The sequence below is a fragment of the Diplotaxodon limnothrissa genome, linkage group LG1, assembly GCF_057381915.1.
Source record: "Diplotaxodon limnothrissa isolate DT_005_m linkage group LG1, D_limnothrissa_male_GT1.1, whole genome shotgun sequence".
Lineage (NCBI taxonomy): Eukaryota > Metazoa > Chordata > Actinopteri > Cichliformes > Cichlidae > Diplotaxodon > Diplotaxodon limnothrissa.
The window spans coordinates 9,184,476-9,210,116 of record NC_140596.1 but is presented as its reverse complement, the minus strand read 5'-3'; the positions used below and the strand labels follow the sequence as shown (position 1 = coordinate 9,210,116).

At 39.8% G+C, this 25,641-nt stretch overlaps 1 protein-coding gene across 1 annotated transcript; it reads right to left on the bottom strand.

Moving 5' to 3' along the window:
• Positions 1 to 15,883: 15,883 nt before the first annotated feature.
• gpib (glucose-6-phosphate isomerase b) lies at positions 15,884 to 25,494 on the bottom strand. Its single transcript, XM_085363058.1, has 18 exons — positions 25,312 to 25,494; positions 25,013 to 25,103; positions 24,723 to 24,791; positions 24,387 to 24,506; positions 24,135 to 24,218; positions 23,893 to 24,039; positions 23,703 to 23,774; positions 23,569 to 23,613; positions 23,418 to 23,471; positions 22,244 to 22,304; positions 21,959 to 22,002; positions 21,672 to 21,824; positions 21,424 to 21,553; positions 20,788 to 20,864; positions 19,349 to 19,477; positions 17,319 to 17,394; positions 16,783 to 16,849; positions 15,884 to 16,346 (listed from the first exon to the last, which is right to left on the bottom strand). The coding sequence occupies exons 1-18, from the start codon at positions 25,428 to 25,430 to the stop codon at positions 16,223 to 16,225; spliced, it is 1,662 nt and encodes a 553-aa protein (XP_085219184.1). The 5' UTR covers positions 25,431 to 25,494; the 3' UTR covers positions 15,884 to 16,222.
• Positions 25,495 to 25,641: the final 147 nt, after the last annotated feature.

The window sequence follows — 25,641 nt, the reverse complement described above, 5'->3', positions numbered from 1 at the left end:
ATTATGATGAAGGAACTGACCTCCCAGCCTATTGTTCCTTCAGTGGTGCTAGTTTCAGTCATTATGCAAATGCAGCTGAGACCGAAGAAGTCACTTGGATGAGTGACGAAACGTTTCTCCCACTAAAAACGTTACGTCCAGATGAACATAATCAACTTTTGGGGAGTGAATCCATCGATCCTGAGAATGGACTGAAAGTTGTTTGATCAATCTCCCAGCTATCATGCAGAACATGAACATCAGAAATATTTCTCTATTTCAAAGCCACAAGCTATGTTTGCAAGTGTTTAAACATGAAAACGCTGGGAAATTGTTTTGGGACAGAAGGAATCTTGGCTGGAAGATGACTCTGGTATCAAAACATAGGTAAAAATAAAAAAGAGACCTTTCAGATGCTATGACTTGTTATAAAAAGCCACCTAGTTAACATTATAGACAAATAATTGGTGTTGTTTTCTATTGAAACTGTGATAAATCGCAATACAGTTCATGTGTATCTCCTTTGACAGGTGAAAATTGGACCCACCCTATATTTACCTCAAAGACCTGTAACTCTGACAGTTTTCATAGTATTATTGTTAGATATACAAACATTATTGTACATAAAAAGATCAGTTAATATGAATGTGGTCAGATGGGAACTTTTTCAGTTAGATTTTACATGAAATCTCCTTTTTTTCTTCTGTGTTCCTGATATGACCCTGCAGGATTTACCGGCTCTTAATGTCAGTGTTTTACAAATTCTAGTGTGCTGATACAGCCAAAAATAAGACTGACATTATGAAATAATAAATAAATCCTTTAATTAAAAACTTTAATTACAACCTTACCCCCCCCCCCCCCCCCCCCCCCCCACCACCTTCCCGCCCCCGCTCAAGTGGGAACAACAGAAAGTCCCACACAACATCATTAGTTGCATTAAATATGTGCAAGTGGGCAGTTTTGCCCGCAGTTAGTAAAATACTGTGATATGATCACGTCCTTGCACGCAACCCTGTAGCATGCCATGGACTCTCCCTCCTGGGATACAGCCGAGATCTCTTACGGTCAAAAGTCTGAAAAAAAAAGACCATCAGAAACCATTTATCTAAAAACTAAAAAAGGAAAAGACAAACTAGAAACAACTAACAAACACAAATTTAAACACGATGGCATAAAATGATAGAGATAAGCATAAACTATGTCTGCTGGCTGAAATCCACTGATGAGGCTGATCCCTTGGTACTGACACTTTCAGAAAACTGATCTAGTGCACAAACGTTCCTGTAAACATCACATTGGCAAGATAAACCCATACTGCAGGGACAAACGTGGAATTTCCAAAGCTTTTTAATTACAGACATGAAAACAGCCTGAAGTCAAGCATAAAATATTTAATGCATTTAGAAGCACAAATATTTTACATACTGGAACAAATTGGTTATATGCTGACAAAACCTCTGGGCATGAAATAAAGCAGTAAAGATTATTTTTCGATTTGTGCAGCTAAGTTATAGAGTTAAAGTTGTCCCTCAATGGTGCTTCCCTTTAGATCTTACAACTGTCATGCAACTGCTGGGTTGTTGGGATGAATGAAGAGACTGCACCCCTGTGGTGCAGCATTATACAACATTTGGGCTAATTGGAGCATAAAGTAGGTTCATTATCTCTGCCTAATGTCAGATATTAAATTCTGAATATTCTCCGGACCCTTAGGCTAAATACATAAAACCCATCCGGTACAAGAGCAGTTAAAATATTATCGGTTACTAACGGGTGATAGAGAGTCTCCATTAGATGTTCTTCAAGAGAGGTCTGTTGTGTTTTTCTTATTTCCTCTGAATGCTCACTTCAAATGAGATTGAGAGTTTCAGAGAGTTTGAGATGCTCACTTTTTTTCACCCTTGGCTCTGTATGATGCCGAATAGAATGGATGTCCCTAATATTGTGATTTCAGGTACACAATACTAGCTTTGATTGCAGAAAACCTAGCCTCCTGCTGTCTGAACCCTCTGTTTATGAATGGAAGGAAATCTGAGGACATCTGGAGAGGAAGTAAAACAGCTTGTCTGAGGTAGAAGATGAATTGATGATAAAGTATGAAGATGAATCATGCAAAGCTAGGTGCGTCCAATGATGAAAATATAGACGCTGAAAATGAGAATTATAATTTCCCTTTAACTTTGTTTCAGATTTAACATTTTAACAGCCATACTATAAATAATTATGACCTCTGTGACTGAATCACTGACTTTAATGCTTCTATAAATAAACTTATAAAAGTGCAGACACGGGCAGATTTGGTAAGATGGTCTTTAATTGGAAGGGAAGGTAATACAGTTTTTACATGCAAACAAGTCAATTAAATTAAAGCAGGTGCAGAGATTAAAGACAAGCAGCGGGTCAGAAAAAGATGCTTGAACAGAGCAGTTGAAAGGGAGAGTGGCTTGAGCAAAGTGGAAAATCTGACAAAGAAGATGTGGGAGCAGGGGGTAAGAGTGGGTGGGGATGATCAGGTTACGGTGTGATGCCGCAGGTAGGAATGTTTGTGGGCATCTGAAGGAGGAATAGATCATCAAAATGACTGCAAAATGTTATAGAAGTGCAGGAGCATGGGGCAGTGGCTGAACAAGAGGACTGTGTAAATAATCATTCTGTACAATACGATAACTTTTAAATCTACAACTGCATAGTTCACATTTCTGTATAGCTGTGTATCTCATATTTCTGTATAGTTTTTTTTATTTTATTCATTCATTTTATTCATATGTTATTCATATTTATATCCTGTTCATAGCCTGTACATACTTATAGTTATAGCATATTCATAAGATACTTCATACCGTGTACATTATAACATACCATAATAGACCCATTTCTGTAATATACTCACATATCTATATTATTGCTAATATATATTTGTAATATATCTATATCATGGCTAAAGCACTTCTGGATGGATGCAAACTTCATTTCGTTGCCTTGTACCTGTGACATGTGCAATGATAATAAAGTTGAATTCTATTCTATTCTAAGAGACAGAAAAAAACACCTTAGACGCTTTCAGCTGAATCTGATTGTATTTACTTTTATTGTTGCTTTGGAGACATGAAATAAAAAATGGGTAAATGAGGAATGTGTCACAAAGCTTTTGGGGTTCTAAAAAAATCACAGCAAGGAAACTAACACAGGAAGTATGAGTAAAAGTGGCTAGTTTATAAATGCAGGTCAGGAAGGTTTTTTCTCAGTACACTGGGTCACGATGACAAACTGCATAACAACGAGGGGAAGTGAGCACTGAATAAAAGCTTCTTTTTTTAAATTTCTGCCAACATTTCCAAGAACATACTTTTACACAAATAATAGCTTATCATTGGCTTTTATCAAATATTCCTTAAAAATATTATCCACTGAAGAACACCAAGTGCATCTTTTCTCAAGGTAAAATGTTCTCCTTTACCAAATTCAGATCCTTGGATGATAAGATTGAACGTTTTCTAGACAGATCTGATTTCAGACAGAAAGAAACCCAAACACAGACAGAAAATCAGGTGGCACTGCAGACGATGGTAGGGGAAAAAACCTTTAAACAGGATAAATCATACTTGACAAAATCTGAGGACATAGCCACAGACTAAATAAGCAAGCAGTTAAGGCTGACCTTAATTAGAAAATAACAAGGGTTGGAAAAGAACAAAGGAAGGAGCTGAAAACATGGAAAACCTCACAAGGATCTTACCTTCAACATAAAACAGGAAGTAAACTGAAAGTGGGACTGGGATGACACTGACAGAGCCAGAGGGGAACACAGGGGGCACATGAAAAAGGAAACAAAGCAAAACAAGAAGTGAAATGAACAATAACAATCGAAGAATTAATATTTAACTGCACAAAAAGAAGAGGAAATGTAATGTGACTACAATGAAGTTTATGGAGAAATTCTTCCTATATGATCAGGAGCTGAGCAACCATATTTTTGGCACTAAGGTATTACCTTATAAAAGTATGAAATTATTTTAAATTCAAGATATATGTTGATGTTTCTATGCATTTTCTCAGCTAGCTCTGTTTTCACTTTAGTTCTTTAGTTTTGCATTATTTCATTGAACTTTTCCTTTAAAAAAAAGCATGCAAGGCTTTAGCTTTAGGTTTTAGGCAGGTAGAGATTTAACAGATGTTTTTGCTGTAAGCACCTGCCTTCTGAGGCTTGAAACGGTGCTAATGACAGCAAAGCAAGTGAACAAAAACCATAACAATGAACCAACAATGCACTAAAAAATTCTTTGGAACTGAAAGGAAACTGCAGTTTTAGGCCATAACCCTCTGTGTGTTCATCAGTATAAGTGTCATCTTATACTTGTTGCATCTTCAAAAACAAAAATAAAATAACTGAGACTTACAATGGAGTATGTTGCGACTTGTTTACTGAACCTTCTTTTCAGTACCTGTACAGAAAATCAGTGTCCATTTTTACTGCCTCCTACAGGACACTCTCTTCTTCCACTTTCTTACAACATAAATGTAACACAGAACCAATACTGCCTCTCCTTGCGTTACCATTGTAACGACACACTCATTCTGTTTCTTTCAGATGAATAACAGGAATTTAGGATGTAGATATCTATGAATAATAACTATTATGCATACTCATATATTTATATAACCAACTAATTTCTTGCGATACCACAATACTGACATAAAAAGTCACGCCTCACTGTGTAGTGGTTGTGCAAAAGTAAAGGAGCATGCCACAAGTAGCAGTACTGTCATTTCTCTGAAGATCCTGCAGGTGAGTTGATGGGATTTATTAGATGCAGAAGTCCCTTTTTTTTTTTTTTTACTACTCACTGGCTAAATTACTGCTGTCTGGCTCCTTCCCCCAAGAGGACAAAATATCAAATTATTCTCTTTTTTCATTTTCAGGAAATACTTGTTGGAGAGCAAGGCTAAAAAAATCCAGTTATAAAAGACTGAATAACTTTAATATAAAATGAAAATGAAGGAAGGAGACTTCACCTGAACAGAAGTTGAAAGAAAATAAAAAACTTGCTCGTTCTTTGTGGCTTTCAAACCACTTGTCTGAAAATGTAATTACAGTAGGGGCAGCTGTATTTATGAGTCTGTGATACACAGTCTGTTTGAGATGTAGATAAAGTTTGTGTGGGTGTACATGAAAGTGCAGCTGCCCACTGACTGAGCTCTCCGGTGTGCTGAACAGTGGTGTTCACTGTGAGGAGCTCTCTGGTGTTGGTTGACAGCTCCATGAGTCAGGGCACAAAGCGCCCTTTATGTGTGTGAGGGTTCCACCCTGAGTGTGTGTGCGGTTGTGTGTGTGTAAGCTTGCAGAGGTAGCCGAGCCCCAGGGGATCGGCTATGAGGTGAGCTCTGTTACACCGCACAAAAGAACCGAAGAACACCTTTCCTCTGGAGCACACGGCTCCCTCCACTGCCAGGAAATGAGTGAAAAAATTCTTGCCACAAGATTACCTCACACATGCTGAATCCTTTGTTACTGATGCATTGTCTCCTTCCTGCTACCAAAAATTCCAGCCTCAAGAAAAAAGGTGATGTGCAGAGCTGTACTACAGAGGAATGATGTTAAAGAGTATTACCATGAATATTTGGGAAAGAGACAGTGAAGATAGGTTAAGCACAGTGGTGATGATAAGTGAGCAAAGTTGTGTCTTCACTGCTGAGAATGACCACTGCAGATGCAATGTTTGCTTTGAGAGTGTTGATGGAGAAGTACCGAGAAGATGCAACAGAGTTGCACTGTGTCTTTGTGACTCTAGAGAAATCATATTATACAGTGCCAAGAAAGGAACTTCAAGAGGAAGTCGAGAGTGACAGAAAAGGCTGGTGGAAGATATGTGTGAGGACAGCAAGACAGCGGTAAAATGTCTGGATGAAGTGATGGATGGGTTCAAGGTGGGAGTCAGATTATATCAGGTATCAGCTCTGAGCCCCTTCTTGTTTGTGACGGTGATGGACAGAATGACAGATGAAGTCAGCTAGGATAAACTATGATGTTTGCAAACAATACTAATATTAGCAGTGAAAGTAGAGAGAAGAGAGAAGAGAAGAGAACCTGGAGAGGTGGAGGTATGCAGTGGAGAGAAGAAGAATGAAAGTCAGTACAAGAAAAGACAGAATGAGTGTGTGGATGAGAGAGAGACAGGTGGAAAGGTGAACAAGCAAGGAGTAGACGTAGTAAAGATGGATGAGTTTAAATACCTGACGTTAACTATCCAAAGCAATGGAAAGAGCACAAGAGTGATGAAGAAGAGAGTACAGGCAAGGTGGAGTGGGTGGAGACGATGTCAGGGGTGATTTGTGATAGAAGGATAGCAGCAAGAGTGAAAGGGAAGATTTATAGAATATGACCTGCTATGATGTGTGGCTGGGAAATGGTAGCACTGATGAAAAGACAGGATGCTGCCCTGCAGATGTTAAGATTTTTATTATAAGGGACTAGAACTGACAAGATGAGAAATAAGTACATCAGAGGGACAGCTCAGGCTGAGTGGTTTGGACACAAAGTCAGGGGCAAGTTTGAGATGATTCACCACAACTGTATTAAATTCTGTGTTCCTGTTCTCCTCTGTAGATGTAAAACACACAAAATAGTGAGTCTTCATCATCTTCTCATCAATATAATTTATTTAAGTTTCTGCATCAGTAGCAGATAATATTCCGTACATCCCCTCACTCCTACAAAATAAAATGTATTATTGTATCTATAAAGGTACAAGAACAACATCCCCCTCCTGCCATCTTAGATTTTATATACTGTAGATTTCATATAGCTGAGCAGTTGGAGCAAATTCTAGGAACTTGAGTTACTGGCACTCTGCACTGATTTTATTTTTGTTGTAACTTGGGGCCAAAGATACCACCATTGTACCCTCAACAGAGGGTACCATTGTGGTTTGTAGTCAGTAACTGTAAAAAACAGTCATTGTTTGTAGCTTAAAGGAGACCAGTCTTGAACATGTGCTGACAATTTTTCCCCTTAATGTAACCATACATATGAATACATATAAACAGACTAAAAAGTACAAAATTGGTTCATAATGCCCTCCTAGTCTTTCTGAACACTCAGAGCTTTGTTTATCTCACATCTGCACCTTCTGTTAACATGCAAGCATGCATGCATTTGAACTCTGGAAGGAAACCAGAGCCTCCAGAGAGAAATCACCAGGCATATGGGAACAAAAACTTTTAAGATTCCAATGCAGAACCTTGAGGAAAGAAACTGTTAAAAATCTAAGACTAAATTAAAACATTTTTTTTTTTACCTATTTCCTATTTGATTTCAGCCAAACATAGAATGTGTTTCTTCATATTTTAATCTGCAAAAAACATATATTTTGACCCTCGAAAAGGTACACTGAGTTTCCTCGAAGTGCAATCATTAGCTGTGTGTAGTGCAGTCATATAGCGCGTACCTGTAGGGAAATGAAATTATTTCTACTGTGAACCTGAAGAAAATCAAATTTCATGCACTGAAAATTAAAGAGAAAAGACATTAAACTGGCAGGAGCTACACTGGTTATGAGTCACTTCATAAATCATTTCAGTTATTGAGTGTAAGCACTAAAAGGAAAGTTTTGTTTTTCTCTGCCAAAACAACGATGTGTTAATTTTTTAAAGTGCATACTCAGTACAACAGCCATATAAAATAATACACTTGAAGAAGTCCGCAGCAGTGCGACTTTTCAGAAACTACGCTGTTTTTTCTGTACACAGATAATACTGACAAACTGTTTGATTAAAGGTGACACAAATTTTTACACAGAATTCACATTCAGTGCAGGTGTAATTTATTTGGCAGGCAAATAATTAAAATCCAAGTGCCAGAGTATGCCAGTAATTTATTAATTTAAATAAAGTAATTTGAATGAAGATCTTTGACCAAAATCAGAGTTCAAAAATATGTGAATATTATTTAATCCCCCCCCCCCCTCCCAAAACAACAACAAAAAAAATCAGGACTATTTGGACTATATTTTTTGTAGCTTCTTCAGATTATAATGTTTTCATTCTGCCCATTAAAGAGTTCAGAATATAACACTATAGCCGGTTAAAGCCAACATATTGGAACTGCTAGTTGAAGTTAGATTGTTATAAATATATATATATATATCTATTAGGGGTGCAACGATACACAAAATTCACGGTTCGATACTTTGGTGTCACGGTTCGATATTTTTTCGATACAAAAAAAATGTTCATGCCTTTTTAATTTGTCATTTATTAAAATTATAAATATATATTTTAACTCAAAAGTACAGTTTTTAAATTTAATGTTGCTGAAACAAAAATAATTTAAAAAATAAATATATCTGATTGAGGAATCACTCATCTTTGGAAAAGAGAGTTTATTACAGAGAAATGGCTCTTTCCAAAATAAAAGCTATACTATACGCTTCTTCTGGGCTATATTCTCAGCAGCATATTGTAGCGGGTCAGGGCTGTTCGGGGTTCTGTTTGTACAGTTATGTTTTGTTTATGTTGCCATAGTGACGGGTGACGCCCTCTTGCTGCGACGGTGTGTCCTTCCGGGGTCAGAGGGCGCCCTGTGTGTTGTTGTTGTTGTTGCTGTGCGGTTGCCGCGCTGAGCAGTTAGCTAGCGGCAGTGTTCTTCTGCAGATGTCAATAAACGGCTGTGCTCCCTGGCTAGCTCACGGGAAGCAAGACCAAACAACACCTCCGTCTCCTCGTTGTCTGAGCTCGCCACATTGGTGTCAGAAGTGGGATGATGGTGGCACCCCATGTTCTGACCCGAGTGACTTTTCCCCCGCCTGTCGTGACCGGCGGTGCGCCAAAAGAAGGCACCTGGATATTTGCAAAGTGAAAGCAAAAAACAAGCGCAAATTCAAACGCGATTTCAATATGTCACATATTGACAGTGGCTCACCGATGCCAATGACATAATTACCCAGCTACATTTCCGAAAGAATGCAAAAGCATTGACATATAATTTTCCTTCCTACAATAGCCCGACAGGCAGGGCAGAGATAGATTTTGGTAGCCCGACTGGAAAAATCGCTAGCCCGATTTTGCAAGCCCTGTGTTACAGGCATGGCCCTTTAAGGATGAAGCCTGATGGGAAATGTATTCGGGATGTGTGTAGCGGGACTGCCTGGTGTGTGTGTGTGTGTGTGAAGAGAGAGAGCGGAGAAGGGGAAAAAGTAACGGTTAGCTACAGAAGAGACGGAAAGAAAATAAATAAAAGGAATATAATAACTCCCTCGACAGCCAGAGTTGTGTCGGCGATGCTCGCTGTGAGTAAACTGTTTCAGCCCACTGTACGCTGTGTTCGTGCCTTAGAGAAGAAATAAAGTTCGGTGAAGCAGTTTCCTACGCCTCCTTCGATCTTTTTGCTAGCGGAGTTGACCTGTATAGTAAGCTGTTGCCGGCTACGAGTCAGTTACGGAACCTTCAAGTAACTGCCAGAGGTTTCCTTACTACGGTTCGGGGCCGCGGATCTGGCGCGGTAACACCTGTATCTGATTGAGGAGTCACTCATCTTTGGAAAAGAGAGTTTATTACAGAGAAATGGCTCTTTCCGAAATAAAAGCTATACTATACGCTTCTTCTGGGCTATATTCTCAGCAGCATATTGTAGCGGGTCAGGGCTGTTCGGGGTTCTGTTTGTACAGTTATGTTTTGTTTATGTTGCCATAGTGACGGGTGACGCCCTCTCGCTGCGACGGTGTGTCCTTCCGGGGTCAGAGGGCGCCCTGTGTGTTGTTGTTGTGGCTGTGCGGTTGCCGCGCTGAGCAGTTAGCTAGCGGCAGTGTTCTTCTGCAGATGTCAATAAACGGCTGTGCTCCCTGGCTAGCTCACGGGAAGCAAGACCAAACAACACCTCCGTCTCCTCGTTGTCTGAGCTCGCCACATTGGTGTCAGAAGTGGGATGATGGTGGCACCCCATGTTCTGACCCGAGTGACTTTTCCCCCGCCTGTCGTGACCGGCGGTGCGCCAAAAGAAGGCACCTGGACATTTGCAGGACTTTGTGTGGGGCAATGGGGTCGTCGGGGACGACTGACCCCTTAGGCGGGGGCTATGTAGCGGGTCAGGGCTGTTCGGGGTTCTGTTTGTACAGTTATGTTTTGTTTATGTTGCCATAGTGACGGGTGACGCCTTCTCGCTGCGACGGTGTGTCCTTCCGGGGTCAGAGGGCGCTCTGTGTGTTGTTGTTGCTGTGCGGTTGCCGCGCTGAGGAGTTAGCTAGCGGCAGTGTTCTTCTGCAGATGTCAATAAACGGCTGTGCTCCCTGGCTAGCTCACGGTAAGCAAGACCAAACGACACCTCCCTCTCCTCCTTGTCTGAGCTCGCCACAATATTAAACATATCAGGTCCCCATAAGGAGAATCATGTGCTAACGGCTGTCTAAATGACTCGGGTAAAGTTTGTAACATGCATGCTTGTTGTTTTTGTCTGCTTCCACTTGTCTTTGCACTAGGATGATGTCGGCGTAAATGTGCAGTCATATTCGTTGTGTTCCCACTAGTGCTCCGTTATCGAGCTACCCCTGCCTGGGGCTAGACGGCTAACACGTTAACGAGCTAACTGCTCGCTAACACACTAGTTCCCACCCATGTAATTGAGCATTGCGTGGCACATCCAACATACTGTTTTACTTTAGTCCATGACGCGCTTACCTTCAGGGTCATATGTCACATGAAAACCAAAATAATTCCAAACGCCACATCTGAATGAGGGTGGGGAAGGCTCAATTTGCCATGTTGCAAGGAGAGCTTAACTTCTGTCTCGCTAGCTTGCCCTGCGCTTGTCCTTCTGATGATGCTGTCTGTGTTGAGCGCTCAGTGGATCTGCGCTCGACAGTGCAGCCTAGGCTGAGTAGTCGAACGCAGATTTACTGAGCGCTCAACACAGACAGCATCGTCAGAAGGAAAGTTGATCAAATAAATTACAAATTTTGTATTGTTCGATATATATGCGTACTGAACCGAAAGCACTGTATCGAACGGTTCAATATCGATACGAGTATCGTTGCACCCCTAATATCTATATATCTATATAGATAGATAGATAGATAGACTGTCTTACTGTGTTTGAGGGTGCAGAAAGACATTTTAGGAAGAGGTCAGAATAATCTGAGAAGATCAGACTTTAATCACTGTATAATTCCTATTTATCCTTTTTACAATCACTTCCAGTATGTTTTAAATATCTTTGAAGATTTTATTGATAACTTTTAATTGGCCTCACTACCTTGCTCCTAGCTATATCTCTGACTTCTTAGTACCATATGAACCAGTGTACACTTTGGGATCCTTGGGAAGCGGACTTTTATCCAGGCGCATTGGAAGGGTCTCCCTGAAGAAATTGGCTGAGTCAGTTATTTTAAATACTTAAAACACACTTTCCCGATTTTACAAGAGTTTGAATTTCCATTGAACAGACCTTATTTACAAAACAATTTCTGTTATTTTTGCAACGTCTTCACACATTTTTTTTAATGTCAATTTATTTTGTTGCTCCTGTGAAGTTTGGATTTTGAAAATTGCTATAAAAATAATAGTTATTATTTTATTTCTAAAGAAATTTCACTACACTCAAATCTCTTTTCACCGGGGTTGTATCCAGAAGAAACATAATAAGACTATAAATTAATAAACATCAGTAATATGTTAGTTTGATTAATGTTCGTTTTTTAAGTATTTTATTTAAAGTATTTTTAAATAAAAAAGCTGATAGTGTTAATTTTAGGAAACACATCCCCTCAGAGATTACGTTTTGTGGAATAAATAAGACAATTAAGCCAAACTAGACAGAATAACAAAATAACAACAACAAAAAACAAACCCTCTCCGGAAATCGGTAATCTTTTCCTAACAATGTTAAAGACATGGATCTAAGACGGCCATATTTAGCGATGTAAAATGATTTTGACATCCTTGAACAACAGGAACCGATTTTTGTCTGTTTCCTATTTTTATTGCTTGATTTCTTTTTGCTTGTTTATTATTTTTTAATGATTCTTTAAAGATAAAGATGTTAACTATAAACGGTCAACCTCCTAATCGTTCACTCCAAAGATCAGTTTTTTCGACATCTGCTAGTCACCCTCCTCTGTGTAGCATCTTTTGTGGCTCTAAAGGGATTTGAGAAAATAACCCCTCACGATGTCATCATCATTATGCTGGGCAGGGCTTGAAACCTACTTTAAACAGGAAGTCTGACAGACAATTACCAGTAATTTAGTGTCTTGTTTATTTTGACACTGAGTGGGAAAAGAGCCAGATTTCTGTCATGTTAGAGATTCACAAGCAAAAACTACAACCCCAAATGTACTCCACATGTTTACTGATGAAGATGGGAATAGTGAAAGATTAATGAACGGGCCAAATGCTGCAGTTTAGGGAAGGCCTTATCTTCTCGACCTAGTAGAGCCGCGTGATGCCTCTGAGAGAAGATGGCAAACAGACAAAGAGGGAAGGAATGGAAACAAACAAGCATATGGGGCCTTTAGACGAGTTTGATGTGTGGTTGTAGTTAATTACTACACTACTTCAATTTACATTACATGAGTAATTGCTTTTTTGAGGTTTAGCTAGCAAACTAACACTAAATTGTTAACCAGAAACCAGTAAATAAATAAGAAAGAGCACAAAGGTGACCAATTCACTCATTTACAAGACTTACTGAAAAAAATCTCTTATGCTGAACTATTAAATTTTGAAGGTTAAAATAAATAATCGTATCTACACTGCTCTAGCTTGAAGCTACACAGTCATGTCAGCTTGGTTTGAAATATGTCACCACAATCAGAAATAAAAGCTTTGATGTACAAATCTTTTAAAATAAATCAACATTCAACACAATCCTTGTGTTTGTCGCTGTGATATTATGTCTCCTGCAGACTAACAGAGGTTGATATCAGCGTGGGAGTATTATGTATCTCTCACTTTGTGATGCTGACTTAGAGCCAGATGTTGGTCAGTTTATCTGCAGAGGCAACAAAAAATATGATTCTTACAATGGGTGCTTAGTATGCAAAAACCCACACAGAAAACCAGATAACTGACTTTGGGCCTTCCCAGAGGGAAAAACCAGCCCAGCTGTCTGGTAGCTTGGCAGGGAGAAACCACTAAAAAGCAGCCTCTGATTGACCTGTGAGGTCAAGGGCATCTCAAAGAAGTAATTCTGCTATGAAGGATGCATATGTTTGCATGTGATGCTTTATGCCAGAACTGCCTGTACACTATCTGTGTACTAATGTTGGCAACCAATGTTTAGCGTTCTGCTTTAATACCTGAACAAAATCACACAATGTGCACTGGCATGTAGCTGTAATAGTCCTCAGGATTTTGTTCTTGTTGCGGTGATGGTGAGAATGCAGAGAGCAGTTTTTTTCGATGTGGTCCTCAAAATGGGGAGCTGTAGAAAGTTGAGGAGAAACATGGAGTCTGAGCAGTGGTTAGCTGAAGCACTCTGAGGCCTCGTGCGACTCCAGCAGGCTTCCTTTGCTGCAATATGACAAGCTCTGCCCACGTACTTAAGTTAATCTTTATATAACTCCTGTAGTCATGGGAAAAATGAAGCTGGGCTTGAAACGATGGCTTTTTTTTTTCTTTTCTTTTTTTTTTATATCCTCCAGAGTTTTACCAGTGAAGCATGCCAGTGAAGTTCAAGTGAGAATGGCAGCTGGCTGAAGACCTGCAGGCACTCTCCTCCTCTGAGGCCTGAATTTCCGAGCTTTTTTACATGCACGGATGCTGACCGTCAAACTGCTTCCACTGTGGCGCACGATGAATACAAATGTGTTGAGAACATGCTGATGAAGAAAACATGCATCTCAGAGGATCTTTCCATACAACAACAAGCACTTCATGCCATCTGGAAGAATTCCAGTTTTGTGCTCCAAAGCTACACCTGACATTGTCAGTAACATTATGGCAAGCAATGTTGAAGGGGGGCAACTCTTAAACACTCCAGGAGGAAAGAAAAATAACCAAGTGGCCAAACCAATAGAGTATGAAGTGGAATGTGAGGGTGTGCAGCGGCATTGTTCAACAAAAATCTCAGGAACGCACACAGATCCTGTTTAATGCTTTCCCGCTGCAATTTGATTCCACTCTCCGCTGAACCGAGTCGGCCCTGTTACTTCTTCATGTTGATTTGTTACAGTTTGTTTATTCCTGCCTCGAAAATTAACCTGTTTTGAATAATAGTGCGCAGAGTAACGCAGAAGTACTAGAGGCTTTCGCTATTTGTGGATGCAGGTGCACATAGGAAGAAGAAGTCTTTATAGGTGTGGCCATGTTCAACTGTTTAGATGTCACAAGGATGAATATTTCAGCCTTGCTTTTGGCCAAATAGCAGATTTTTCTGGTGAATTGTTCACTTATTAGTTGCTGATACGGGCTGCTATTCTCAAGTAAAACAGATAGAGTCATATGTATGATAAATTCCATTATGTAAGTCTCAGTTGATGCATTTTTGTTTTGCTTTGATTGATTGATTGATTTGTTGATTAGGCCCATAAACTGGTTGTGCTGTCAAAAGCAAAAATGGTTCATCAAAAACTCTGTCTTTTTTTTGTCAGGAGTTCCTTTGTTTTTTCCCGGTCTGTTATATTTTTTGAAGATAGCTCCCACTGTGTTACTGTTTTTGGTTAAATGTACACTCGCTTTCAGGTTAGTCTGTGTCTATTCTTTAAATCGTGTCCAGTTTCTCCTGTTACAACCAGGTTCAGCAGCAGTTGTTTACGGAAACATTGCTTTTAATTTAAACCACTTACTAACCTCAGTTAAAAATGACAACTTAGAGAGCGTAAAGGCAAGAAGTGGTATTTTCCCCAAGATTTGAAATGAAACTCGCACTGTCACTGCGAGGTAAGTAAGGGTTGCAGAGGGATGAAATATTTTCACTCCTGTTCAGGTGCTATAACGTTTTCTTCTATTTTGGAGATTTTTACTGTTTGCTTTTTGTATTTTATTAGTTCACTGGACTTTCTTGTTTCAGTAAGCAGAGTTGCAGGTTTGCTCAGCCTCACCACCATGATGTAGCCAGGGCTTTGCCCCTTCATCTAGGACTCAGCTGAGAGTCATCAAGGGATGAGTTTCAGTGAGAAAGGTAACACCATTTACAAAGAATACTCCAAAATTATCTTCTTTTTTTTTCTAGCTATGAGTCGAAAATGTGTTCTTTTTGGACTGATTTCACTGATAATTCACAATAAGGCAGAATGTTCTCCTCAGACAAACTCACTTTCTTCTGTATCTTGTTTCAGAGCTAGAGATAAAAAGCACAAGTTAGATTTGAAGTACTGTATTGTTGCCTGGCAACAGGACTGAAAACCCAGCAGTGTCTGGGGGTCTCGGTTTCTTTTTTAACTTTCTGTTTGTCCTTACACACACTCTGTAATTGTACCCGGCAGTGGGTTTAAAGTGAAGGAAACACCGTGAAATATATTTAAGGCTCAGGCTGTTTTGTGCATCAAACAGTACTTAACACAATCATGATTTATTCAGAAGCAAGCTGCCTCTCATACAAGTATTATATGTGATCCTTCTGTTTATCAGGAGAATACAAGGAGATTTTGTTACATGTGTCCAAAACGATCATAAAATTAAATTCTAGTTAAACATAGTGCTGACTGACTTGCAGTCCAGATGCTGTTTAGTCCAGTTGTTTGTTTTTCTCTCTAAGCTAAATGGATGCTGTGGAGTCTGGGGATTTGTGGGGAGGAACAGTACAGATGGACTGACTTTTGACCCTTTGTTCCACTGAATAACTAGTTGATTACTGGGTGGCTCATTTGCTCCCAGCAAATAAATCTGGCACTCTGATGCCATCTAGTGGTGTACTGCTTTTTGTTAGTCGCACGCTCACATCATCATTACATACATGTACATATGTATGAGAAAACCGAACATATCTACATATTCTGTGTGAAGATTTTTATTTCAGGAACAAAATTTCGTGTAACAGTAGAGACAGAGTGGGGGCATGCTTCGCTCTGCCTGTCACGACAGTCTAATACAAAAAGCTTTTCCTCTCACAGTGGTAAACGAACAAACGTGGAAACGACAGCATACTAGACAGTCACGATATTCATAATGCGAGAACAAACATACAGAGTGCTTCAGCTCAACTGCGTGGGAGTGACCAGCTGCCACTGCGGGACTCCTGTCCACGCAGCTCCTGAGCTGATAAGATAGATAATACTGTGGAGTCAAGGGGAAGTTATTGAGGTCACTCAGCTCAGGCAAAATTCTTCTTGAGGAAGTTGATTAGTCCGTTGGTGGAGGAGTCGTGGGAGTGAATCTCAGCAGTGTCCTTGAGCTCAGGCTCAATCTTCTTGGCGAGCTGTTTGCCCAGTTCCACTCTAATAATGCGTATGTGAGGGGAGAAGACATAAATACAAGAGATATGATGGGTTCAGTCATGTGTTAATACATTTTGGAAAATCTGCAAAAATGTATCCACAGTGCCTCAATCTGAAAGCTGCACAGTATAACATTAGGCGTCAGACTTCTCTTAAAGCTTGCTTATTTGAGCACAGCAGCCCCTGGTGTTCAAACCTTTGGGTCAGACAATGAGAAGAAAGTTGGCCTAAAGTGGGGGAGAGGCTTGTTTCGGAAAGGGGATGAACGGAGGGGCCTACACCAAGGCATAGTAAATGTTAAATAAGGTTAATTCTGACTGTGAATCATGCAAAATTTCAGCAGAGTCCAGGAATAAACATGTGGAGCTGCGAATTAGCACAAAAGAGAGACTTTTATTAGGAAACTTGTTGTGTATGCTGAAAGAAACAGACTCACCCCCACTGGTCAAAGCTGTTGATCTCCCACATTAATCCCTGGACAAAGATCTTGTGATCATACATTGCTGCAAAAATGGGAAGAATAATCACAAATTCAACAAATGAAATGGAAACAAAGATTGAATTTCTGAAGCAGCACAATAGAGCTGTTCAGAATAAAACCTGCTCAGTTAGTTTCCCATCATAGGTGCAAACACACTGACTGTTACTATGCAACAGTGTGCAACGTCCTGACTGAAGCTCAGCTGGAAATTGCCGCTCTTTGGCTGTTTCAGGAAATTCCCACTGTGTGATCATTACCACCACTGTCTCAGATATCATTTATTATTGTGCAGTCCAGCGCATTTAAAAACAGTGGAAATTATTTCGTAATGTCTCATTTTCAGATAAAACTAACCGGGTTAAATTAGATAATGGTATATGTAGAATTAAATTGATTAAAACGATGTTTAAAAGGACATTAAAGCTTCAAAAGAAATTGTTATTGGTAATGTTACCAATGATAAAACCAGTACAGTGACAAAAGTGGTTTACCTATAAGTACTCCAAGTGTATATGGAGTCAGTTTCTTGAAGATGATTGAGTTGGTTGGTCTGTTTCCCTGGAATACCTGCGGCGATCAAATAGAAACATTTTAGAATACAATTCACTATTTTGCAAAAATGTTTTTTTTAACAAAGTATACATTGCCATGTCCATACATGTCACTGGAGGGCACTGTCCCCCTAACACAAGATATTCATGGAAAGTTTTTGGGGGGGTTAACTTTTTTAGCTGTTACAATGACTTGACTTTAATTTGAACAAAAATCAGAAGTCTAGTTTAGACACAGATGTAAACATGGTACTTAGCTGTCAGGGCTAAAATTAAATGTTTAAGATGGGTTCAAAAGTGGGTCATTGTCATTTCAGTTTAAGTTTCAAGTTTAAATGTCCACCCACCATGTCACCATCTCAGATTTGCTTATTTCTAATAGGCAATTCCTATTCCTATTTGAAACATATCTCGTTACTGGAAGCTTTTATTTATTTATTTTCTTTATTTTGGTGAACTGAACTGAAATGACACAAGTGAATATCTCTCAAGATCTGGAGAGGTCGTGGTGTGTGTTTTATTGTCTTCGCCTTTCCAAGGCGGAACTGGATCTTGATTCCTCGCCTCTGAACCCGCCCTGAACACACACCTGTGGCTCATTTACACTGATGCTGGCAGACTACTTAAGATGGCAAGAGAGACTGCTTCCTTGCTGGATCGTCACACTACCTAGCATCAGTGTAGCCTAGCCTTTTGAGTATTCCTTGTGCTGTCCTAGAGCTCCCTCCTAATGTTGTTTTCCTCTGTGTACAGGCCTTCTAGATTCCCTGCCGGCTGGATTCCTGTGGATGTGTGTGAGTGAGCATGAGCATTTTGGAGTGGACTATCTGAGTGAGTTGTGGATTGAGTTGAAGAGGAGGGTGCGTGCACCTGCCTTGGACCTTCCCTCCCCTTCAGACCCCCCTCTACTCCCTGGAGCCCCGTGTTATCTGTCTCACTGTATATATGTATATATCCTCACTTGGTGCCACATTGTAAATAAACCCTCACCTTCTCTCTAAAACTTCAAAGTCCTGTGATTGAGTCCTCTGCCTAATAATCTGTGACAATCCCCTCATTTTTTAAATTGCAAATACATATGTCTTTGGGGTTTTAGTACAAAGCTGGATCGAAATTTAATTTGAAACCAGTGTGATTGGACAGGCAGATGATAGAGGATGACATTTAAAAAAAAACAAATATTAAAACATGAATGAAATTCTGTTTTTAATGCAGTTAACTCTGGTTTTCTGTTGCAAAATAAGCTTACTGGCTTGTGGACAGTCAAAACTGAGTTTTTTTTCACAAGCTAGGGTGTTGCTAGTACATTATAGCAAGAAGGTTCAGAGTTTGATTCTCCTGGTTGTCTGAGGAGTTTGAAGATGCACTTAAATGGTTTCTGAAAAAGTCTGCATCCTTGATTCAGACTGTGTTTGTTTGCGGTCCTCTTTGGATGAGATACATATAAGCTAAATCATCAAAGAAGTCAAAGGCAATTTATTCTTCAAATAAAATCAATAAATGCCTCCATTGTCAGACCATGGTCATATTTAACCTTTAAAAAAAAACAAACTCCAGTGCATTTCAGCAAAAAAGCCTTCAGTAAGCCTCCAGGGTTATTTGAAAAAGAGAGTGCTTTGAACTTCTTTGATGTTTTAGAGTTTGCAAATGTAGCGAGAAGAAAAGGTGTATTTTCATTTTTCAGCCAACGTTAGACATAAAGAGAGATGTGGGGTTTTTTTTGTTTTTTTTTTAGATGTCTTTTCACTTTTCAAAGTGACACAGTTGTCTTCAACATCTGTTTACAGAGTTTTTACTGGGTGAGTCTCTCTAACCTGCTGTCAAAAACAATTTGCAATCGGGTTTGTAAAAGCAACATGACAGGGAGCTCTCCTCTTAAGTTTAGGTTTTAGTTTGTTGCTGTTACATGCTATCAGCAGCGCAGCAGGTTCATTATCTTTGATAAGGTAGTTTCTCTTTATTCTACGTACTTTGTGTGGTAGGATTTTCTCCAGAGCCTCCCCACTCAGGCCGCTTGCCTCCAGCTCCCTCTTGGCCTCTTCGGTAGTCTTACCTTTCATCAGAGCCTCTGTCTGAGCCAGGAAGTTGGCCAACAGGATCTACAGTCAAATGAAACAGGCAGTTTTAGATAGTGTATTTCCTACATGATTAACAAACAGATAAGTAACAAATTTAAATAATATATTTAAAATGTCTCAGTATCTGGAACTGAAAGAATTCAGCACCATTCTTCTAAAAGATACTCCCTCATTTCTGGGACACATCAGTCCAAAATCTCCTGTACTTGTTTAGCTGGCCCTCGTGCCCTTCGAATTGGGGCATAGTGATCCTGAAACTGATTTCTCCCATAAATATTCTTTAGAATAAAGGTGATCACTCAGAGCAACTTTTCATTGATTTGCGCTGACCCTTTTTTCTAAGGACATGAGTGGAATCAAACCATTTTACAAAAATGCACAGCATAAAAGAACCAACAAATCCACCGCAAAGATCAAAAGTTCAATTTGTTGCTGCGTCTTTAAATAGATGTTGGCATAAACTGGTTTGACCACTATGACAAATTAGAAGGAAGCAGAAAATAAATTGAAGGTCAGTGGCTTGCACCTCAGCTCCAGTGCGCAGCTCTTGTTCTGATGCTAATGTCGGAGGTCTGACAATCACCTCAAGGTGCCAGTGCAATATCATATATGTTGCCAAATAACTTGTCTTGGAGCTTTGAGAAAATGCCCACAAAAGTTATATCAGAACATGCAGCTCTCTTGGGAATAGTTTATTGTGACTTTTCGTAGCTATTTGTTACACTGATTTTAATAATTTCTAATTCCACCCCAAGCTCTACCTCTCGGACAAACCTTATCATAAAACCATCATTTGAAGTTTATGCTTTGGACTTTCATCTCACAAATCCAACAAGCAGCCTCCGCCAACCACCGTTTAAAACAATTAAAAACAGCTCTAATATTGGTCTCTTTATCTAGCTTTATTAAATCTACTAACATTATGCATCCTATTAGCTTGTATGTGTTGCTGAAAAGGTGGTGTATTGGCATGCTTGAGATTTTTTCAGAAAAGTAGTGCTTACGGTTGACTGTGAAATATCTAGGAGGAAAGAAATTCCACAAACTATCCTGTAGCAACAGTGGAATCCTATTATAGTACCACATTTCAAGTCAGTGAATTCTTTCACAAATATTTATATAAGTAGACTGCATGGCTAGGTGCTTACAGGGAAACTAAAAGCACTGTAATTTTAAGATTAAGCGGTATGGCTGAATACTTTTGTCTATACAGTCTAGTAGAGTAGTCTAGGATGTGGTCAAACTCATTTAATATCCTAAACAAGAGACAGACTTCGCAATATCTGCATAAATGCTGCTTTAGACAGATACCTCTCTAACATCAGTGATACCTTGTGGTGCAGGTTGTCTCTGATTGGATGCTGTGATTGAGCTGGAATCAGGAAGTCACAAGGCACCATTCGAGTTCCTGAAATGAACATGTTGAGTCGCATTAGTGACAAACTTAACCAGGTAGCAAACTGGATTAAAGTCCTTTAGTCTGTGGGCTACATGCAGCTCAATTTGATCCTGGACCATTAAGATAATTCCAGTTCTTTAACTGTATATAAGTTTACTCTGAAGAGTTTCACCTGCACTGAAACCATAATATTTTTAAATGAAAACACACCTTATCACTTTCCCTCACAAATTTTGCTAGACAATAGAAATGTATATTTCTTGGTAAATTATTATTTTTTTCTTATATGCTGAGTGATACAAACAGAAATAATCACCAGCCTGAGGTGTCTTAAGACAACTGACAGCAATTTCAGTGATATGGCTCAGATTTCCACATTCACTGAGTCTGTTAATTACATGTAACTAAACTACAATAGTATATACTGTTTTTATGATTCAACAACTCACCAACCTCCAGAAATACTTTAATGTACTGGTTTTTGTACACAGTCTACATATTTGACAACCCAGGACCAGAAAAAGACCAGCTGAATCAAATGTCTGTTGCTGCTCCCAGGTGGAGTTACCTTGGTGGATGAGCTGGTAGAAGGCATGCTGTCCATTTGTTCCAGGCTCTCCCCAGACTATTGGCCCAGTGTGGTAGTTCACACGTGTCCCATGATTAGTAATGCACTTTCCATTTGACTCCATGTCACCCTAGACAACAAACACTCTCAATATACAATGACTCACTTATATTATTAAAATAATCTATCAACTCTATAAGTTGATTTAAAATAATGTTTTGGATCACTTCTGCATTGTGGGGACAGACCTGTTGGAAGTAGGCAGTGAAACGGTGCATATACTGGTCATAGGGCAGCATAGCCTGGGTCTCAGCGTGGAAAAAGTTGATGTACCAAATGCCCAACAGAGCCAACAGGATGGGAGCGTTCTTATCCAGGGGAGCAGTACGGAAGTGCTTGTCCTATATATGAAAGGGTAAACCTAATTTACCTTTGTTTTCTGTATCATTCTTTAGGGAAAAAATCATAACAATAATTTTCAATATCAGGCAGGTGAAGAAGTGACACTTTGAACATCTCATTATGGTGTACCCACCATCCAGTGTGCTCCTGACAGAAGCTTCTCAAAGTTGTCAAAGCCTGGAGATCAGATGCACAAGAAAAGTTAAGTGATTGTGTAGACTTTTAGCACTGTACTTGGGATGAATATGATTGCTGGTCCACACATATAAGTTTTCATATATGTTTTAGCAATGATTTTAGATACTGACATAAAAATGCAAATATTTCTCCTCAGGATGGACCCAAGTAACCTTGGTATTCCTGTAGTTTAAGCCCCAGCGAGCTCCCTGAAATGTGTGGGTGTGTTTACTGTACATACCAATGTGCAGGGCAATAGCCATTCCAATTGCAGACCACAGGGAGAAACGACCACCAACCCACTACAAGAAAACACAAAAATTATACAATGTTTTGTCCCATTTTAATAAAAGGAAGCCAAGGTTATGCACATATGCAATTAAAATAAACACCACACTTGATCTCTATAGCTTTGTTAAATAGTAGCAAGAAATGTATGATTTGCCTCTCAGCCTGGCTGGGGGGCTTCTTTGCCTCCCTCCTGCTGTGTGCCCAGCCTGGAGGCTACGGTCTGTGACCGGCTCCCGGTGCAGACGGCTCCCTGTTATAGTGTTTCCTCACTTGGCACATGTGTACCCAGCCCAATTTTACTCTTTAAGTGTGCATGTGTGTGTGTGTGTGTGGGGGGGGGGGGGAATATGTGTGTATTCACATTGTTTATGTTAATGAGAGTGTGGGGAGTGAGTTGGAGGGTGGGGTGGGGTGGGCTGCTTTTAACCATGTAAAGCACTTTGTGCTACATTTTTTTTTTGTATGAAAAGTGCTTTATAAATAAAGATTGATTGATTGATTGATTGCTTCAGTCTTAAATCTTTTCCAAAAGTTCTTTTAGGCATTTTTTCTCCCTTCTTCTCTCTTTTGGACTGAAAATACTGTAGACTAGAGGCGGACAATACATTTTTCCAAGGGGCCACATGAGAAACTGGGACTGATGTCGAGGGCCACATCAATAAGCTTAACTCAGTTTCATTTGATTTTAATTTTAGCTCTTTATAAGCTTATTGTGGCAGCCCTCTATAACAGTCCCAGTCTCCCATGTGCCCCTTTGGGAAAATTGATTGCCCACCTTTGCTGTAGATTTTGTGCATGCAGCCATTTTCTCCTGACATAAAGGCCACATTATAGCTGTTACCTTTAAAATACCAACAATGTAACTAAATGCAACTCTCTGACCTTTGATGCAACTCAGCCTTTACAGTAACCTCTGCAAGAGAGAAGGTCACTACCAATAATAACTGAGACTGAAGAGAGAGGCTTCTGATTACCCGGCAGCTGCTGTTCAGAGAGTCTATCTCATCTACTTCACAGGTCAAAAGTCTGCTTTATTTATAGCTTCTACTCTCGCTCCATGGCACCGTGTGGACGTGAAAAACCTGCATACAGTGTGTGTGTTTTAAAGCTCAAAGGGCACTCACGTCCCAGAACTCGAACATGTTCTCTGTGTCGATGCCAAAGTCTTTCACTTTGGGCTGAAGGGGAGACAGAGAAAAACAGAAAAGTTAGTATTAGAATGTGTAGATGCAGCGAGAGGCTTATTAACCCTGAAAAAAATTTGGTACAACTTACACCATTGGTGGAAAGAGCCACAAAGTGTTTGGCGACAGCAGCTTTCTGTTGAAACATATCAAATTTATAATTAAGAAAGACATCCTTTTAGTGTAGTAATGAAACTGTGCTGTGCAGGATTGCTGCAAACTCACATCTTTGGCATGTTCGAGGAACCAAGCTTTGGCCGACTCAGCATTTGTAATTGTCTCTTGTGTGGTGAATGTCTGTATATATAGGAATACACATATATTCATGCAGCAATTTATAAGGAACTTTCTGTCTGTGCTTGAAGATTTAGCAATAAATAAATAAATATTCCTCATTTCTTCATGAACATGCTACCTTGGATGCAACGATGAAGAGGGTTGTCTCAGGGTTGAGCTGTGCCAGGGTTTTGGCGATGTGGGTGCCATCAATATTGGACACAAACCACACACGAGGTCCATCTTTTGAGTACGGCTTCAGGGCCTCAGTTACCATCAGGGGGCCCTACAGGTCATGGTAAGGAAAAAAAAAAGTCAGGCCTATTTGTGTTATTATTAATATATGTAAGATTAACAGATCTTTCAAGCTAATCCACTCACAAGATCAGATCCTCCAATTCCAACATTAACAACATCAGTGATGGCCTTCCCTGTGTAGCCCTTCCACTCGCCACTGCGAACTTTCTGCAACACATAAATCGCAAACATTATTTTTGTGGGTCTATAAACTGCTGATAGCTGCATCAAAAAATTCATGAGCAGGGCTACAAAACTGACATAGTGAATTGTTTAAACAGTTCTGTGGAAGAGCTTTTGTTGTGATTTTGTGCCTTTATTTTTGGGTTCACTCACATGACAGAAACCCTTCATTTTCTCCAGAACCTTATTAACGTCTGGCATTACATCCTTCCCATCCACCATGATGGGAGTGTTGGAACGGTTCCTCAGAGCCACATGGAGCACAGCACGGCCCTTCATTTCCACAGCACCAGGAGATAAATGTTAATATACACAGACTCTTACTATCAGCACTGAAGCACTGGGTATTTTTCTGCTGGCTGCTTACACTGCTCGTGAATGAGAAGTGAATGGGTTTTTCAGCTTGCATTTACTGTACTTAGTGTTCATTTTTAAGAGAAATAAAAGAAAGAGTGTTAAGCGAAGTTATGACTGTTTAACAACGAGCACCTCAGTGAAGTTTATCTTCTCTCCAGTAAACATCTTCTCTCTGGCAGCCTCAATGCCTCTTGACTTGGCCTAATGAAACAATAAATATGAATGCTATGTCAGTAACAATTTGGGAAGTTTTAAACTTATGAGCAGTCCTTCAAAGAAACACAACTTAAGTGAAGATGAAACTTGTATCTGATGAACTGACCCCCACTTTCTGCTTGATGAAAGGATTGATTGGCTAATGATTCGGTAATTAATATAAACAGTTTAAAGGCCACAGATCATTTAAATGTAAATTGAATTACCAGGTCAACCAACATTTTCATAACGTCCTCTGTGATGAGGTTCTTGGAGTAATCCAGAAGAATGTCTCCATCCTCAGTTTTCAGTGTGAGGCTATCGGAGACAAGATGAGGATATTTTCTGAGTATCAGTATCCAGACAAAAACGATAATTTTGTCGTTGTGTTGAGGTTTGACATGTGTGTAATGAAGCCACACAGAGGTCTGTTATGTGAACATGTCAACAGATGATAAAACAGAATTAACATTAACTTACCAAATACATCAAACATATCTAAATGTATTCTGTTCTTGTTTTATACCTGAGCTTGTTGAATCTCTCCTTGTCAGCCTCAAACATGTGCCTCATGTTGAGGCCCAGGGCGTGGGCTGTGTACCACTCCTGCAACTTTTGAAAGTTGGGGTCCTGAGTAAGTCCCATGCTGTCCAGAGAGGGGGGCTTGCTGTGCTCCACTGTGCTCAACTATCTTGGCTGAGTGCGACTGAGCAGGTCAGAGAGAGAGCTTTTTGAAGGGCACAGTCTAGATCTAAACTTGCCCCTCCTACAAGAGACATATAATATCCATGACCTGAGCGTGTCACACTTGCCCACTGTCTTGCAGGGTTTGAGTGCATGTAGTTCACTGTGCCAC